The sequence below is a fragment of the Colobus angolensis genome, unplaced genomic scaffold (genome assembly GCF_000951035.1).
Source record: "Colobus angolensis palliatus isolate OR3802 unplaced genomic scaffold, Cang.pa_1.0 Scaffold282, whole genome shotgun sequence".
In the NCBI taxonomy this organism is placed as follows: domain Eukaryota; kingdom Metazoa; phylum Chordata; class Mammalia; order Primates; family Cercopithecidae; genus Colobus; species Colobus angolensis.
Window position 1 is genome coordinate 1,006,147 of NW_012116066.1, and position 18,303 is coordinate 1,024,449.

Here is an 18,303-nt window from a genome sequence, read left to right on the forward strand (position 1 = left end):
ACGTGTGGGAGCTTGGCTCTCCTATTGGATTGCAATGACTCCAGCCATTGGGGTAGAGTCAGAGGAGTACCCAGTGCTTTCATTGGCTCAATCATTGCTTCACATGAATGAACTTCTTAGGACAAAGAAAGAGGTGTGTATGTTAATAGCTGAAATTGAGAGGCAAGTGAATTCCTAGTGAGTTTGGCCTGAATAGAGGCTGCCCAGAGATCACAAGCTGTGGCCTGGGCTTCTCCTTTCACCAGTAACTCAGACACTTTGTTACTGAGTTATTAATGAATGTTGAAGGGTGCTGTCAGCATTGGGGTTGAGTCCAAGCTCTGCAGGCCACCTGGGTGGGATCACGGTTCTCGTTCCTGTCATGAAGGCCCTATTTCCTCTCCTGTCTTCCCTTCTACCATCACACTCTGTCTCATTTTCATTTTTCACTTCCAGGAAAGAAGAAACGCACATTTAAAGCCCTTAAGAGCTTTTTTGGTAAGAAGAAGAAAAAAGAAGCTGAAGATACCCAGGAAGAAGAAATGCTAGAACTGAGCTCGTCCAGCAGCAACATTAACATCTCTTCTCTGGAGTCTGTTCGGGAAAATCAACCAACTAAGGCCAGGTAAGCTCAGATGGGGTGGAGAGTGATGGGGACAGGAGAAGAGGCAGACAGTTGGATCTAGGTCACCTTTCGGCAGCCAAATCACCAGGGACACCAAGAGTCCCCACCTGTGGGGGCCAGGCTTGCAGCCATTGCCAATGCAGTCATGTCTGGGGTAGGAGGTGGTGCTTTTCTCTCTGTGCATATGCATGTTTGCTGTCTGAGCTGCACAGCTCAGTGGGTTGGAGCATTGCAAATGCATACCCCACTTCCCAAGAGCACTGAGTAAGAGGGTACAGATATTCAGGGAAGCCCTGCCTGTCACAACAAAAATAACTTGAGATGGGGGGCCTGCAGCCAATGAGGACCTGAAGGCCTGTTTGATTTGGTAAGGAGGGCCTACATCATTCAGGAGGCTTGGTCTGGTTTGCTTGCCTGGCTCTCAGACTACAGATCTGGCCAAGATTTCATAACGAGTGATGAAAGCCTCATATAGTAAAGCTATCTAGCTGTGAGTGGGGTGGGTCATGAGCATGAAATCACTGTGTTGCTGTAAAAACACACACGCAAGCAAACAACCCAGATCCCTTTCTCCTTCCATCCCAGGGGACTAGGGGAAATGCTATAGTCACAGAGGGCATGGGGAAGACTGTTCCCAGCTACCACTGCCGCCGCTATTCAGATATTCATTTGCAGCGCCCAAATTTCCACATCCTGTTGTGCGATCTGGACACCTAGGATCCCCAGCTGTCTCCCGATCAATCAAATCTCCCTCTATGAAGTTCTACTTAGGACTGTTCTCCTGGACTTAAATACCAGACTTACCTGGACTCCCCACAGAGCTCACCGGTCCTGCTGCCCATTCCAACCAGGCAAAGCCTTCAGGGAATGAGGCAGTTAGCTGACATGTTATACTGCCCCCAATACCTCCCCCAATATATTCTATAACATAATGGCCTCATAGTTATCATATACGGTTCCTTAAGAACAACCTTCATAAGTGCCTCCAGTGTGAGGAATTTCAGATAGTCTTACTGGAAGTAGGGGAGACGGTTTTGAAAGAGGGGCTTATGTAGTACCTCACAAGTAACACTATTATAGTCCATCGCCTTGCAGTGTTCAGTAAGACTAAGACTAGCCCTGCTAAAACCTGGAGGTCGGTCAGGGAGGGGCATTCAGGTTTACTATCTCTGCTAAAGTTCTACATTTCTCCCTCTTACTTGTTCCTTCCTTTCCAGAAGTGTGTGTACACGTGAACGAGAGAGAGAGAGAGAGAGAGAGAGAGAGACAGAGAGAAGGTGGGGATTTAACTTAGGGGGTCTGAAGATCACCCCTGATCTCAGTCTTTTGCTTAATGTGCTAGGGGAAGAAACCCTGGAAAATGTCACTCTGGAGAAGGGATATCGGCTTTCTTCATTCACTGAAGCAATCAATCATAACAAAATTTATGACCAGCCTTCCCCTGGCCTGTACCATAGGGCCAGCATCTATTTCCAAGACTGTATTAAGCTGTATCTGATGGAATGGACAAATCCCGTTCCTTCGATTGATTTCTTAATGAGTGATGTTATAATAATATACTTCACTGCCCTTAAAGGCTGAGATTTTGTTTGCGATTTTTTATTTATTTTTTCTTTTCGCCTCCAGGGAACAGATCAATGAGCACTAGATATGTTAAGTGGACAAGAGTTTTCATTTCTGACAAACTTGGCCACAATTGGTGCTAATTTAATCTTTTGATCAGGGAGGGCTTGGCACGATAGAGCCAATTCAACAGCTTCACTCTGGTTAATGCACAGCATGGAAATGAGAGACATTTCTAAGCCCACTCACAGCCCAAGATTTCCTCTCAGTTTTTCTGCACAAAGCAGAGGAGGCAATGTAGTCACAGATGCTACACTGGTTCTGAACCTGATCTGAGCCAGTAGATCATAGAGCAGCGGTGAATGAAAGCGTGTTATGTGTGCATACTGAGCATATGTGTGTATATAGAGATGTCTGGAAACATTATTCTCTCAATGCTGAGTCAATCATATATATGCCCATTAAGTGTTTATCTAGAGAGTCACAGTAATTTTCTGCTGGACTGCTGTTTTATAAAGCAGACTACATTGCTTCCAACACCAGGACCACCCAGATAGCAGAGTTTTATAGGGAAAAGGTAAATAGGAGTTTAGTAAAAAGTAGCAGACATCTCTCTCCTCTCCTCTCTTGTTGGTGCACAAGCCATCTTAGAGTGGGTTCTGTTTTGATCCCCATAACACGAGATTGTCCTTATAGTGTGTCATTATCAAATATATCCATATGAAGGCCCCACTGGCTCATAAAGACAGGGCGGGTGCTAGCTCCACAATGCCCAAGCTGCTACTCTAGTTACCATTTAAAGATTTTTTTTAAGTGCCAACATATATGTATTGTTTTGTAATAAAGACAATAAGTACAAAAAGGGCATTTAAACATTTTAAAGTTTATTTTATCTGTTTTTTGACATTGCTATCCCTCCCTAAAAGAAACCCCGTACCAATGAACAGTTTTCCCCCTAAATAACCACTAATCTAATTTCTGTCTCTATAAATTTGTTTATTCTGGATATTTTATGTAAGTAGAATCATACAAAGATTGTTTCACCTAGCATGTTTTAACTTAGCATATTTTCAAGAGTCATTCATGTTGTAGCATGTATCAGCTTACTTGCTTTTTTTCTTCTTTTATTTTTTCATGTCTAATCTCATCTTTTATGTACATATACACATTTTTTCCTACCTAACAGGAATAACTTTATTATTTAAAATTTTTATGTTTCTATATAACAGCTTTCTTGAAATGTCATTCACATACTACAAAGTTCTACATTTTAGCGTGTGCAGCTATCACTATTACCCAATTTTAGGACATTTCATCACCCTAAAAAGAAACTCTGCACCCAGTAGCAGTCATTTTCCATTTCCCTCTCCTCTTTCAAACCACTGATCTGCTTTCTGCCTCTATGGATTTGCCTATTGTGAACATTTCACATGAATGGAATTATACAATATGTGGCTATTTTTGACTGGCTTTTCTTCACTTAGTATGTTTTCAAGGGTCATTCATTTAAAATCATGCATCAAGAACTTGATTTCTTTTTTGGTAGCAGTTTTATTGAGATATAATTCATATATTATACAATTAAACCACTTAAATGGTAAAATTCAACATTTTTTTGTAAATCCACAGAGTTGTACAATCATCATCATAATAAATTTTAGAACTTTTCCATCACCTCAAAAATAAACTCATGTACCCATTGACCAGTCCTCCCTACTCAACCTTCCCCCGACGCCCGCCAGGCCCTAGAAATCATTAATCTGCTTTGTCTCTCTGTGGAGTTACCTATTCTGGACATTTCACATGAATGGAATGTGGTCTTTTCTTACTGACTTCTGGTACTCAGTATAATGTTTTCAAGGTTCATTCATGTTGTAGCATGTATCAGAATTTCATCCTTTTTGCTACTGAATAGTAGTCAGTTGCATGACTATACCACATTTTATCCATTCATCAGTTAATGGATATTTGGGTTGTTCCACCTTTTGGCTATTGTGAATAATACTGCTATGAACATTTGTGTACAAGTTTTGGGGCAGATATGTGTTTTTATTTCTCTGGGGTATATGCCTAGGAGTGGAATTGTTGAGTCAAATGGTCGTTATATGTTTAACCTTTTGAGGCACTGCTAGACTGTTTTCCAAAGTGGCTGGGCCATTTTAACGCCAGCAATGTATGGGGGCACCACCAGCACTGTATGGGTGTTCCAATTTCTCCACAGCCTTGCCAATGTTTGTTATTATCTGAACTGAATTTTCGATTCTAGCCATTCTACTGGGTGTGAAGTGGCATCTCATTATGGTGTTGATTTGTTTTTCCCTGCCAGCTGGTGATGTTGAGGATCTTTTCATGTACTTGTTGGCCATTTGTATATCTTTGGAAAAGATATTTGTATATCTTTCTTGTTTGGAGAAATGTCTATTCACATCATTTTTTTCATTTTCTAATTGGGTTATTTAAATTTTTATTATTGAATTCCTTAAGAATTCAATAACAAGAATTCCTATTAGTAAGAAAGAGTTCTTTATATGTTTCAGATCCAAGACTCTTATCAGATATGTAATTTGCAAATATATTCTTCCATTATGTGGGTCATCTTTTCATTTTCTTGCTAGTAACCTTTGATGCATGAACATTTTTAATTTTGATGAAATCCATTTGTATTAGTCCATTCTCACTGCTATAAAGAACTACTTGAGACTGGGTAATTTATAAAGAAAAGAGGTTTAATTGACTCACAGTTCAATCATGGCAGAGGGTAAAGGGGAAGCAAGGCACATCTTACATGGTGGCAGTAGAGACAGAGTGCAAGCAGGGAACTGCCACACACTTTTAAGCCATCAGCTCTCATGATAACTCACTCACTATCACGAGAACAGCATGGGGGAAACTGCCCCCATGATCCAATCACCTTCCACCAAGTCCCTCCCTCGACATGTGGGGATTACAATTTGACATGAAATTTGGGTGGGGACACAGAGCCAAACCATGTCACTATTTATCTATTTTTTTTCTTTTGCTGCTTGAGCTTTTGGTGTCATATCTAAAAATCCATTGCCAAATCCAAGATCGCAAAGATTTAATCCTATGTTTTTTCTAAGAATGTTACAGCTTTAGCTCTCATATTTAGGCCTTTAATCCATTTTGAGTTAATTTTTAAAATTACACTTTAAGTTCTGGGATACATGTGCAGAACGTGCAGGTTTGTTACATAGGTATACATGTGCCATGGTAGTTTGCTGTATACATCAACCCATCATCTACATTAGGTATTTCTCCTAATGCTATCCCTCCCATAGCCCCCCACCCCCCAACAGGCCCCAGTGTATGATGTTCCCCTCACTGTGTCCATGTGTTCTCATTGTTCAGCTCCCACTCATGAGTGATAACATGTGGTGTTTGGTTTTCTATTCCTGTGTTAGTCTGCTGAGAATGATGGTTTCCAGCTTCATCCATGTCCCTGCAAAGGACATGAGCTCATCTTTTTTTATGACTGCATAGTATTCCATGGTGTATATGTGCCACATTTTCTCTATCCAGTCTATCATTGATAAGCACTTGGGTTGGTTCCAAGTCTTTGCTATTGTGAATAGTGCTGCAATAAACATACATGTGCATGTGTCTTTATAGTATTTTTATATATGGTGTGAGATAAAGGTCCAACTTAATTCTTTTGCATATGGATACCCAGTTGCTCCAGCACCATATGTTGAAGAGACTATTATTTTTTCATTGAATAGTCTTGGTACCCTTGCTGAAAATCAACCATAAATGTATAGGTTCATTTCTGAACTCTCAACTCTATTCCACTGATCTATATGTCTATCTTTATGCTAGTGCTACACTGTCTTGATTACTGTAGTTTTACAGTAAGCTTTGAAATTGAAGTATAAGTTATCCAACTTTGTTCCTCTTGTTCAAGATTATTTTGGCTATTTGTGGTCCCTTGCATTTCACTATGAATTTTAAGATCAATTTTCCGGAAAAAAAAAGCCAGCAGGAATTTCAATAGGAATTGCACTGAATCTGTAGATCACTTTGTGAAGTACTGCCATCTTAACAAGTTTAAGTCTTCCAATGAATGAACATGGGATTTCCTTTCATTTATTCAGGCCTTTGGCATTTTTCTCATCAGTGTCTTACAGTTTTCAGATTATGAGTTTTGCACATCTTTTGTTAAATTTACTTTCATGTTTTTATTCTTTTGTTGCTATTGTAAATGGAAGTGTTTTCTTAATTTCATTTTCAAGTTGTTCATTGCAAGTGTATAGAAATACAATTTTTGTATATCATTCTTGTATCCTTCAACTTAGATGAATTCTTTTATTAGTTCTAGTCATTTTTAGTGTGTTCATTAAGAGTTTTATATACACAATTACATCATCTGTGAATAGAGATAATTTCACTTCTTCCTTTCCATTCTGGATGGCATTAATTTCACTTTCTTACCTAATTTCCCTGTCTATAATCTCCCATACACTGTTGAATAGAAATGATAAAAGCAGTCATCCTTGTCTTGTTCCTGATCTTAGGGGGAATACATCCAGCCTTTCACCATGATATTAGCCTTGATTTGTCACAGATATCTTCTATCAAGATTGAGTGCATTTATCATGGAAGGGTGCTGAATTTTACAAATGTTTTTTTCTGCATCTATTGAAATGGTCATATAGTTTTTGTTTCTATTCTATTGATATAGTGTTTGGCATTCACTGATTTTCACACATTAAGCCGATCATTCCTTGTAAATCCTACTTTGTCGTGGTATATAATTCTTTTTATATGCTGTTGGATTCAGTTTGTGAGTGTTTTATTGAGGATTTTTGCATCTATGTTCATAAGAGATATTGGTCTGTAGTTTGCTCTTCCTGTGATGTCTTTGGTTGAAATTTTTTTTTTTGTTTTTTTTTTTGAGACGGAGTCTCGCTCTGTCGCCCAGGCTGGAGTGCAGTGGCCGGATCTCAGCTCACTGCAAGCTCCGCCTCCCGGGTTCACGCCATTCTCCTGCCTCAGCCTCCCGAGTAGCTGGGACTACAGGCACCCGCCATCTCACCCGGCTAGTTTTTTGTATTTTAGTAGAGACGGGGTTTCACTGTGTTAGCCAGGATGGTCTCGATCTCCTGACCTTGTGATCCGCCCGTCTCGGCCTCCCAAAGTGCTGGGATTACAGGCTTGAGCCACCGCGCCCGGCCTGGTTGAAATTTTTAAAAGGTAAAATACATTACCACACTCCAAAAAGGAGTCTTTCATGTCTTTAGCCTTTCATTTGTTTTTATCTTTCTTCTGATTTTTCTTAACATGTAATTATCATCAACCTGGCACCATTCCCAATCAGAAGGTATTTTCATCTGGATTTAGCAAGCTTGGGGAAGGGAGGGGCAGGTGGTACATAGGATGACTTTGAAAATAAGATAGATATATTGTAGAGCTCTTGTGTGAAAGAGGAAAGGATCTGATGAATGAAAGCCTCCTGTATCTGAGAAGATCTTTGATATTTTTTAAAATCAAAACAAAAACACTAGAGAGAAATTGGGGCATAAAAGATCTTTTATAATTCTCACTGTAATAATAGCAAAACTCATGGCCTTTCCTCCCATTCCCCAGAATTCCCGCTATTGAATTATATACTTTAAATGGGCAAAATGTATGGTATATAAACCATATCTCAGTAAGACTGTTATGTAAAAAGGATATATGCTCATAATGTAAAAATAAAATTATACAGAAGGACGTGAAGTGGAAAATGAACATTTCCTTCCTGTCCCTAATGCATCATTCCTCAGAGGGAACCACCTCTAACAATTTGTGGATATCCTTCTAGATTTTTTTCTTTGAATATGAACTATATATGTGTGTATATATTAAATGGGACCATACCATTTTTTTTTTCACTTACTATCTCATGAGCCGCTTTCTATGTCAGCACATATGCATCCCTGCTCTCCTTCTGAGGTATCTATGGTAGGGCCATATTATGAACATACATTTGTCTTCAGTTCCCATGGCCCTTGGGTTGCTTTTACAAGACCTTTCCTTTCTGTCCAGGGTCAAGAGCAGCATGGGGAGCAAAGCCCTATCCCATGATAGCATCTTCATGTTGGGTCCTGAGCCTGAAAGATCAGCAAGTAAAATGTGTCCTTCTGTGGATCCCCAGAGAGGCAGATCTCGGCAGGTAATAGTGGACTCGAGCATCAGTGTCTAATTGAACTACTTCTCTTCTGTTCCCTACTCTAACCCTGCCAAAATTAAAAGGAGTGGGAACTTGGTTCTGCTTCTCAGCTGATCCTACCCCCACAGGGCTGTTGTAAGCCTTGAGTGACAGAATGTATAAATATATAATGTGCCTATTACCTGGCACACAGTGTTGATTAGTGTTGCCATATTCACTTCTTTTTTATTTTATTTTATTTTTGAGACAGATCTCACCCTGTCACCTAGACTGGAGTGCAGTGGCATGATCATGTTTCACTGCAGCCTCAACTTCACAGGCTCAGGTGATCCTCACACCTCAGCTTCCCGAGTAGTTGGGACTACAGGCCTGTAACGCCTGGATGATTTTTTGGTACTTTTTGTGGAGACAGGGTTTCACCATGTTGCCCAGGCTGGTCTCAAACTCTTGGGCCCAAGCAACCCTCCCACCTTGGCCTCCCAAAGTGCTGGGATTACACGCGTGAGCCACCGTGCCTGGCCTATATTTACTTCTCTTAACATACCATAAGAATAATTATTTTGACAGCAACATTCCACTGTTTATATGCTGGCATACCAATCCTCAAGTTTTTCTCTCTCTCTTACGCAGAGATCCCGTATTTCCAGAACCCTACCTAAACCTAGGAGTAATGTGCCTGGAGTTGTGTCTGGAGCCATGTTAGGAGCTGTGCTTCAAAATGTGCCTACAAGTGCATTCTGCGTTACTGGCCCCAAGATCACTGAGGTAACAAAGTGGAATTTTTCTGAGCATGGGCAGCTGAGTCAGAAATCAGAAATGGACAGATCTATGCTTGAATTCTTACTCTGCTACTTACTGGCTGTGTGACCCCTGGGCTAGTTGATTAACTTCTCTGAGCCTTCTTTTCCTCATCTACAGTGGTTATAATATTAACATCTACCTCAAAGGGTTGCTTGTGAGGATTGAATGAAGACTCAGAGAAGTTAAAGATAGTGCTCAAGTTCACCCTGGTAGTAAGTTGTAGACTTGGAAATCTGACCCAGGTGTATTAAACTCAAACCCCATGATCTTTCTATTACCCCAAGATACTCAACTTCTTTATACCTGCCTGGAGAGAAAGAAGGGTACACCTTAGTGCCTACGTAATGTAGCATGTTGCCTTCAGCTAATCCTAAACTTATGGTAGGGATCCATTACTCAGTCAGACTATATCTGTGATCCAGAAATGCTTCAGGGGGAGCTGGAGATACTGTCAAGGAGACATCCCTTAACAGCTGTCTTCCCTATCTCAGCCTGTGGGTGGAATTATGCCCAAAGGTCCCTGTGTAAGTGGGAAAGTCACACAAGGAGGAGACCCTTCTCCACTGGAGATATGATTATTTTCCATTTGGCAAAAGGTAAGTGGGGCTTATTTCTGACACGCCTGCTAAGACCCCACATCTCTCACTCTGGTTTCCTTTCTTCTGGATCCATTAGCTATAGAGGAGAAAACACTGAGATAGACACTAATAGTGTTGACCCTAAAGTTGTTAAGCAGCCCCTAGGGTCAGAAGACTGTTGCCCTCTTGTACTACAGCAGGAAAAGTCACTTCCATGAACTATTCAATCTTCAGTTTTAAACATCAACACAAGCTTTCACTCACCGCCATAGTTACACTCCCTGCAGCCTCATGACCATGACCAAGTGGCACAGGGTTCTCACATTCAGAAAGAGGAAACTGGTTTCTTGGACTCCTCCATCTTTCCCCTCCTCTCTTAGTCCCAGCAACAGAGAGACTCATATAGCAGAGATATTCTATTTTTAAAAAAAAATTTTTTTTTGTGAAAGTTAAAGGAAAATATTCTAGGGGCATTACTTCTCACAAGGAAGTGGTTGGGGAAGGCCACAATAGCCTAAAAGCAAGCTTTCTTAAATGTTTGGTTTGGGCCTACACCTCACACTTTTGGCCTGATCCCTTAGTTGATACCCTGGAAAACAAGGTTGAAGACAGCATAGGGTATTAATAGGATCTAAGTAATCAACAACCAACCTGACCTGTGCATGGGAAACTTCCCTTAAGTACCAAAATGACAACTCCAAATGGAAGGATGGTTGATAGCATTAAGTCAAGGGTCCCGACACCCAGTGCTACATAAAAGCTGGGGCAAGCATGGAATTGGCCAGTGGGATCAATTCTCTTGAAGGGGCAGGATTCTAATGGATTAAGTGACATTCAGAACAACTAGGAGATTGTGAAAGAAGAAATCCAGGTATACAGTTATGTCAGAAATACTGACACTGAACCGATTTTATTTCCTGCCAGATTTTTACCTGATGTCCCATCTGAAGTGTTAGGAATGTGGATGCCTACATTACTCTCCAAGACATTTTCTGTTCCCTTTATTTGAGCACAAATAGTTAAAAAGATACAATGGCAGATTATTAGCATCTTGCTGTTGTTGAATCAAATTGAATTTAGTCATTTAAGAAACCGAGACTTCAAAACAGTTTTTCTTACTACTCACCGTCTTGATTGTCCCTCAACCCTTCTTAAGGAAGCAGGCACACCATCTATTCCGGTTGTTGCCTTTAAACGTCTTGAACTTGGCCTTCAGTATGGGCTCTCCCTTTTCTGGCCCTTATAATTAGGAGACACCAGTTCACAGTGATCAAGAACAAGGGCTATCAAGCTGGACAGACCTTTCAAATGCTTGCTCTGCCACTGGGAGAATTAGGGGAAGTTACATCATCTCTCAAACTTCATTTCCCCATCCGTAAAATGGAGCCCACAATAGCAAATGCTTTAAAGAATTGTTGTGAGGCTTCAGTGAGATGTATCTATGGAGAGCATTCCCTGCTTAGCACACTGTAAGCCCTTAGTAAAAGTTAGTTGTCATTATTGCATTATTGTAGTTATTATTATTAAAGCTGGGCTTGGAGTTGGTTGATATGGCCTCTCCCCAAGAGCTCCCAATGGGGCCTGGTAGTAATAAGGAGGCACTGGAGAACCTGGCCAGGAGCACCCCAGGAGCATAACCTCGGTAAGCTTCACTGTGGCCCCTTCTTTGGCTACAGTGTCTGAAGGCTATCTGCCCTGAGCTGAGGAGAGTCTACAACAGAAGCAAGCATGTCAGCTTCATGACAGTAAGAATTTGTTTTGTTTATTGTTGTAGGCCCATTTCCTGGAATGGGATGTAATGCATTGTAGATGCTTAGCCAGTGTTTGTTAAACATAAAAAGCAAGGATTCTGACCCACATCAAGAGGACCATGGCAGGGACCACTGCCTCAAAGTCAAGTGTACCATTTTCTTCAAAATGGAATCAACTAAACTGCCTGCTGAATCCCAAGGAAAACCCAAATGATCAATTTTTGTCCCTTTAGGAAACCCTTCCATAGATTTTCTTTAAAATCTATAGATTCTAAAATTCTGTAGATTTTCTTTAAAATCCCAGAAAGTCATTCTTGACAGGATTAAGATAAGCAACTAACACAGTCAAGATTCAATCCAAATAATTCATGGAATAATAGGAGCAAAGAGTGTAGTTTGGATGCCAATTCCAGGTCATAACTCAAAGATTCGCCTCTATGAGAACTGGACTTCCAAAGTCAATTTCAGACATTAAAAGAAAGATCAGAACTAAATAAGATTTGTATTTAACATCAGTAAGGAGATAACATCAGGATTCTGATTTTTCACGAACAAGCAATTTGAAGTTTCTGTCTTTGGGGATTGGCAAAAGTGTGCAGCACCCCAGAGGGGAAATCAAGGCTAGTAGTCTTTGGTTTGAGTAGGTATTAGAAATGAAGATGGGGAGGTAGGAAATTCTTCCCTGAGCTTATTTTTTTCACTTTGGATTCTTAGTCCTTCAACCAACTTTGGATTCCTTTCTCTTATTAAAGAATAAGAGAAAACCACTAATTTGGGGGAGAGCACACAGGTTTTAACTTGTTCCTTCTATTCTCCCTCTTGACAGAACCCACCACCACGCCAACGCCGACTCAGCATCATCCCACCTGTTATCCAACCTGACATAATTTCTAAGAACTTGGTAGAAATCTCTCTCGATGATGAGTCACCTAAGAATCCACAAAAGAAGGCTTTACCACATGAGAGTTTGACAGCCACTCAGGTGAGTATATATTAAGAGGCAGGTTGAGGGGGCTCACAGATCAGAGGCGTAATTTCTTCTTGTGTCATCTATTCTCCCGCTGGAGCTCAACACTAGGGGGATGATTGGGGAAGGAGCTGACATTCTTGGCTTTTGATTTGCATGGTGGTTTTCCATCCAATTTTACAAACCAAATAATCACCTTTTTAATGTATAAGCAAGAGAAGATAGTATTTTGGAAAAAATAAGTTTGCAGATGTTTTGAGTTATTTCATGAAGATAAAAATAGAGACTTTTACTGAAGCATAGTCTCTACACTTTGAAATCCAGAAAATATCAGAGGTTAGGGCATATAATATCATTTGATAGACACATATCCATGTGAAAAATCAGTTGACACATGAGAGGGTGATGTGTCTATTTCATACGTCTAGGTTTGTCAACCAGATAATATCAATCAGCGTATAGTAGTACATGCCCATATCAACACTTCCATTCTCAAACTAATGTGTGTTTAATTGAATTGGTTGTTGGTGAACTTGAAAGGGCTCTGACAGTGAAGTAGAGTTTAGAATGATGAACCTTTGGAAATAAAAAGTAAACAGAAACTTAATTTTTAAGGAAGAGAATTGACCAGTCAGAACAAAACTCTATTTTGATGCTAAAAGATCCTATGAAGTGAAGCAGCCCTCAGTTAGATATGTCAACAAAGAAACAAATTAGGTTAAAACCAAAGTAAAAGCACAGACTGGTAGTAGGTGGATGGATGCTTATTGTTTTATGGATCTGGGTTATGACTACAAGTGTTTTCTGCAGGATACCACCAAATCAGATTACTTGGGATGCATAATCTGAATTAGTGGAAGAATTGAATTAGATAACATTTTTTATTGTGGTAAAATACAGATCACATAAAATTTATCATTTTAACCATTTTAAAGTATACAATTCAGTGACAGTACATACATTCACAATGTGATGCAATCATCACCACTATCAAGATCCAGAACCTGTTTGGTTCTCCCAAATGGAAGCCCAGTTCCTATTGAGCAGTCATTCACCATTTGTATCTCCCACCAGCCCCTGACAACAACTATTCTGCTTTCTATCTCTGTAGTTGACTACTCTGGATATTTCATGTAAATGGAATCGTACAATATGTGGCTTTTGTGTTGACTTCTTCCACTTAGCATAATGTGTTTGAGGTTCATCCATGTCATGACATTTATCAGTACTTCATTTCTATTTATGATTAAATAATATTTCAATTTATGGATGTACCACATTTTGTTTAGCCATTCATCCATTGATAGACACTTGTGTCCTATCTACCTTTTGGTTATTGTGTATAGTGCTATTATGAACATTCGTGTACGAATTTTTGTTTGAACGTCTGTTTTCAATTCTTTTGGGTATATACCTGGAGTGGAATTGCTGGGTCATATGTTAATTCTATGTTTAATCAAACTGTTTTCCCCAACAGCAGTACCGCTTTACATTACACTTGTTAGGTTCCTGTTTTAAAAAAATTATAGTCATGCTAGTGGGTGTGAAATAGTATCTCATTGTGGTTTTGATTTGCATTTCTCTAGTAAATAATGATGTTAAGTATCTTTTCATGTGCTTGTTAGCCATTTGTGTATCTTCTTTGGAGAAATATCGATTTCTCCTTTGCCCATTTATTAATTGGGTTATTTATCTTTTTGTTGTTGGGTTTGTAAACCAGAAAAGTACCTAAGACAAATTGTCAGAAACAATTAGAAAATTTTATTTTGCCGTGGTTAAGGATGCGCACCTAGGAAGGCAGGTCTGTACCTTTCTCCAAAGATGATTTTGAGGACTTCAATGTTTAAAGGGGAAAAAGTGGATATTGGGGAAAGATGAACACAATTTTAAAAGGTATGGGAAGATAAGAGACAAATAGTTGCGTTGTTTTGAGTCTTTGATCAGTCTTTCACTGAATACACAATTTACATATGAGAGGGGATAGAGGAATAGTCACTTATGCCTTCATCTTCCTCAGTGAATCTACATTTTTACATCAGAAGAAGCAATCAAATATGCATTTGTCTCAGGTGAGCAGAGGGATGAGTTTGAGTTTTGTCCTTTGTTCCACACCTGTGAAGATAAGCTGTCAATATACCTTGTCAGGGTAAAATTCTTACAGCTTAAAGTTTGGGCTGATTAAATTCTCTGGCCTCAGTCACATTGCAGGGTAAATGCTGGTAGTTAACATTTGGGGGTTAAGTTATTCCACTGAATTGGCTAATAAGGAGTTAATTTAGAGTGCTACAAGTTTGCCTCTTTTTGTAATGTCTCATGCTTTACCTGGATGACTTACACCATAATTCCACAGCATTGTATACAAATAAGTCTCCGAAGCACAGAGCCATCTTTTTTTTTTTTTTTTTTTTATTATACTTTAAGTTCTAGGGTACATGTGCATAACGTGCAGGTTTGTTACATATGTATACTTGTGCCATGTTGGTGTGCTGCACCCATCAACTCGTCAGCACCCATCAATTCATCATTTATATCAGGTATAACTCCCCAATGCAATCCCTCCCCCCTCCCCTCCTCCCCATGATAAGCCCCAGTGTGTGATGTTCCCCTTCCCGAGTCCAAGTGATCTCGTTGTTCAGTTCCCACCTATGAGTGAGAACATGAGGTGTTTGGTTTTCTCTTCTTGTGATAGTTTGCTAAGAATGATGGTTTCCAGCTGCATCCATGTCCCTACAAAGGACGCAAACTCATCCTTTTATATGGCTGCATAGTATTCCATGGTGTATATGTGCCACATTTTCTTAATCCAGTCTGTCACAGATGGACATTTGGGTTGATTCCATCTTTTTTTTTAAGCAATCCTCTGTTGCGTATGCCTGTAGTCTCAGATACTCAGGAGACTGAGGCAGGAAGATCACTTGAGGTTAGGAACTCGAGGCTGTAGTGCACTATGATCATGCCTGTGTGTAGCCACCGTACTTCCACCTGGGCAATGTAGTGAGACTCTGTCTCTAAAATAAAATAAAATTTTAGTTTTAAAATCCTCTAATACATCAAAGGAGAACATAATGCTCCTTCCCCCATGATTGCACAAAAATTTACAACTTTCAAAGTGATTTTCCATATATAGTTACATTTGATTCTCTCAGTAACTCTGTAAAGCAGATAGGAAAGACTCTCATTGTAAATGAAAAAAAATTGAGGTTCAGAGAGGTGAAGTGACTTGGCCAAGGCCACAGAGCCAATCAAAGATAGAGCTGGGGCTTGATCCCAGGACTCCTGACCAAATCCATAGCACTTTTCACTGAACTATGTGGCCTCTAGCAGTCATCTAACTTTGTATAACCAATGCCCAGCAATAGCAACAACAGCTAACATTTATCAAGACTTTCTTATGTAACGGGCACTGTGTTAAGCACTTTCCTTGTATAATTTTATTTAATCTTTACAACAACAAACCAAAGTATGTATTATGATTATTCCCATTTTACAGACATGAAAACTGAGGCTCAAAAGGGCTAGGGAACCTGCTCAAGGTCAGACAGCCAATAAATTGTATAGCTAGGATGTCATATTCAGGCCTATTTGGTTTCAAAGTCCATGTTCTTATTCTCTATACTAGTTAAGAAATTGAAGAGATTGTGACAGAACGGGGAGGGGGCTGCAGGGAATATCAGAAATTCCACCTTCAAGAACTTTCAAGTTGGCAAAAATATTGACCACAACAGCTTTAAGTAACACAGATTTTGAATGAAGCAGCAGCTGTGCAGGAACTCTCAGGAATGGGCACTTTGCCACACCCAGGGAGTTAAAATCCCTACAGCCATTACTGGGTCTCACACTCTGTGCCAGTACCTCTTGGTGCAGAAGTTTCCCACCAAGAACCACTTTTCCCACCAAGAATTGTTTCTTCTTGTGGAGACAGACACATGCTTTTAGTTTTGACTCACTAGAACCCAACTCTCCAACATCCCAGTGTCAGTTTCAGAATGTATTTTTTCCCAGAGTGACAGCTTTATGGGCCAAATGCTTGATGAAATCTGGGCCTAAATAGCCACCTGGTAATCCCCTTATTTAAGACATTACAATCAGAGCTTTCCTTTGTTCCAAGAAGACAGTCAACCTTCTCTCTGTCCCTGCTCAAAAGGGGAAAACCCTAGCATCATACAACAGAAAAATAAATCATTAAAAAGGACTACCAAAATGTGCATTATTGACTAAACTCCTTTGCACTGGGTCTAGAAACTTGACAGAAGGGAAAAAAGAAGTGAAAATGTGTTATTATTTTCCAAAGAGAAGCCCTTATCCCAGCTAACAGCAAAGGAATGTTCAGCTCTCTAACAACCAGTGCTGAAGAATCCTTTCCCCCGGCCCGAGGTCCAACCCAGGTTCCTTATCTAAGAAGATTCTGGATTAGTAGGTACCAGGCCGGGCACGTCTCCCAGATGTTGAGGCACGAGGAGCCCATTTAATTCCAGATATTAATCTGAAGATGTCTGTGCTAAACTCTCTCTAAAACACAGGAGAAGAAATGAAAACATCTCAGCCGTACTTAATAATACGCATAATGGACCAAATGTTCTCCCTTATAAGTGGGAGCTAAATAATGTGTACACAGTGGACATAGAGTGTGGAAAATAAACATTGGAGATTTGGAAGGGTGGGAGCGAGGGAGGAGGGTGAGGGATGACAAATTGCTTAATGGGCACAATGTATATTATTTGGGTGATGGTTACAGTAAAAGTAAAAGCTCAGACTTCACCTCTATGCGACATATCCATGTAACAAACTACGCTTCTACCCCTTACATTTATACAAACGAAAAAATTATATGCAGATTGGGTTTGGACAGGGTATGTCGGCTGTCAGAGTGCATGGAAGGAGAAGTAGGGTTGGAGGGGAGTGAGGATGGAAAAGTAGAGAAAGGTGTCCCACTTTCTCCACTTGTTTTTCTTTCAGAATTCTCCCAGGAAGGGATTCTATTTGCTTTTCTTGGGTAACTCATAAAATCCTGTGGTTGGCTCCTGTGGTAACTTTTTTTTTTTTTTTTTTAAAGACAGTCTCGCTCTGTCGCCCAGGCTGGAATGCAGTGGCACAATCTCAGCTCACTGCAACCTCTGCCTCCTGGGTTCAAGCAATTCTCCTGCTTCGGCCCCCCCGAGTAGCTGGGACTACAGGTGTGCACCACCATGCCTGGCTATTTGTGTGTGTGTGTGTGTATTTTTAGTAGAGACAGGGTTTCACTGTGTTAGCCAGGATGGTGTCGATCTCCTGACCTCGTGATCTGCCCTCCTAGGCCTCCCAATCAATGTGCTAGGATTACAGGCATGAGCCACCGTGTGGTAACTTTTTTAGGTTGCTGCTAACCAATAGGACTGAGGGAAAGAGGACCTAAGAAGGCCTAAGAAGAAGCCACACTTCCCAAAAGGAGTCCATATATTTCTGACTCCTGTTCTAAGGCAACTGACAGGATTATTCCTGAACTTGCTGTACTCTTATTTGAAAATGGGAGCCTTTCTCGTCATGCTAGAGGACTAGGCAGTGGTTCTCAACTTTGGCTCCTGGAAGACTCATTTGGAAACCCTGTTAAAACTATTCTAAATCCTTTCCCCTGATATTCTTACTCATTAGGCCTTGATATGTCCCCAAAACGTGCTTTTTCAACATTCGTTCCAGGTGATTTTGGTGCTGGGGGATTCCAGACCATACATTGAGAAATACTGCATAGAGTTCAGAGAGTGTATAGTTTATTTAACTCACTGGTGAGTTAAGGGAAGTCATAACATATACATATAATCTATACTCACATAACATACTCTAAACCTAACAACAGACATCCTCTTAAGACTGTTTTATTTATTTATTTATTTATT

At 40.2% G+C, this 18,303-nt stretch overlaps 1 protein-coding gene across 1 annotated transcript in view; it reads left to right on the forward strand.

The window, feature by feature from the left end:
- Window positions 1-18,303, forward strand: part of KIAA1210 (KIAA1210 ortholog) — an 80,697-nt gene that overhangs the window by 34,871 nt on the left and 27,523 nt on the right. Inside the window, 4 exon segments of the mRNA XM_011948689.1 lie at window positions 436-604; window positions 8,213-8,339; window positions 8,967-9,101; window positions 12,293-12,448. Of these exon segments, the coding sequence (XP_011804079.1) occupies window positions 436-604; window positions 8,213-8,339; window positions 8,967-9,101; window positions 12,293-12,448 (587 nt within the window).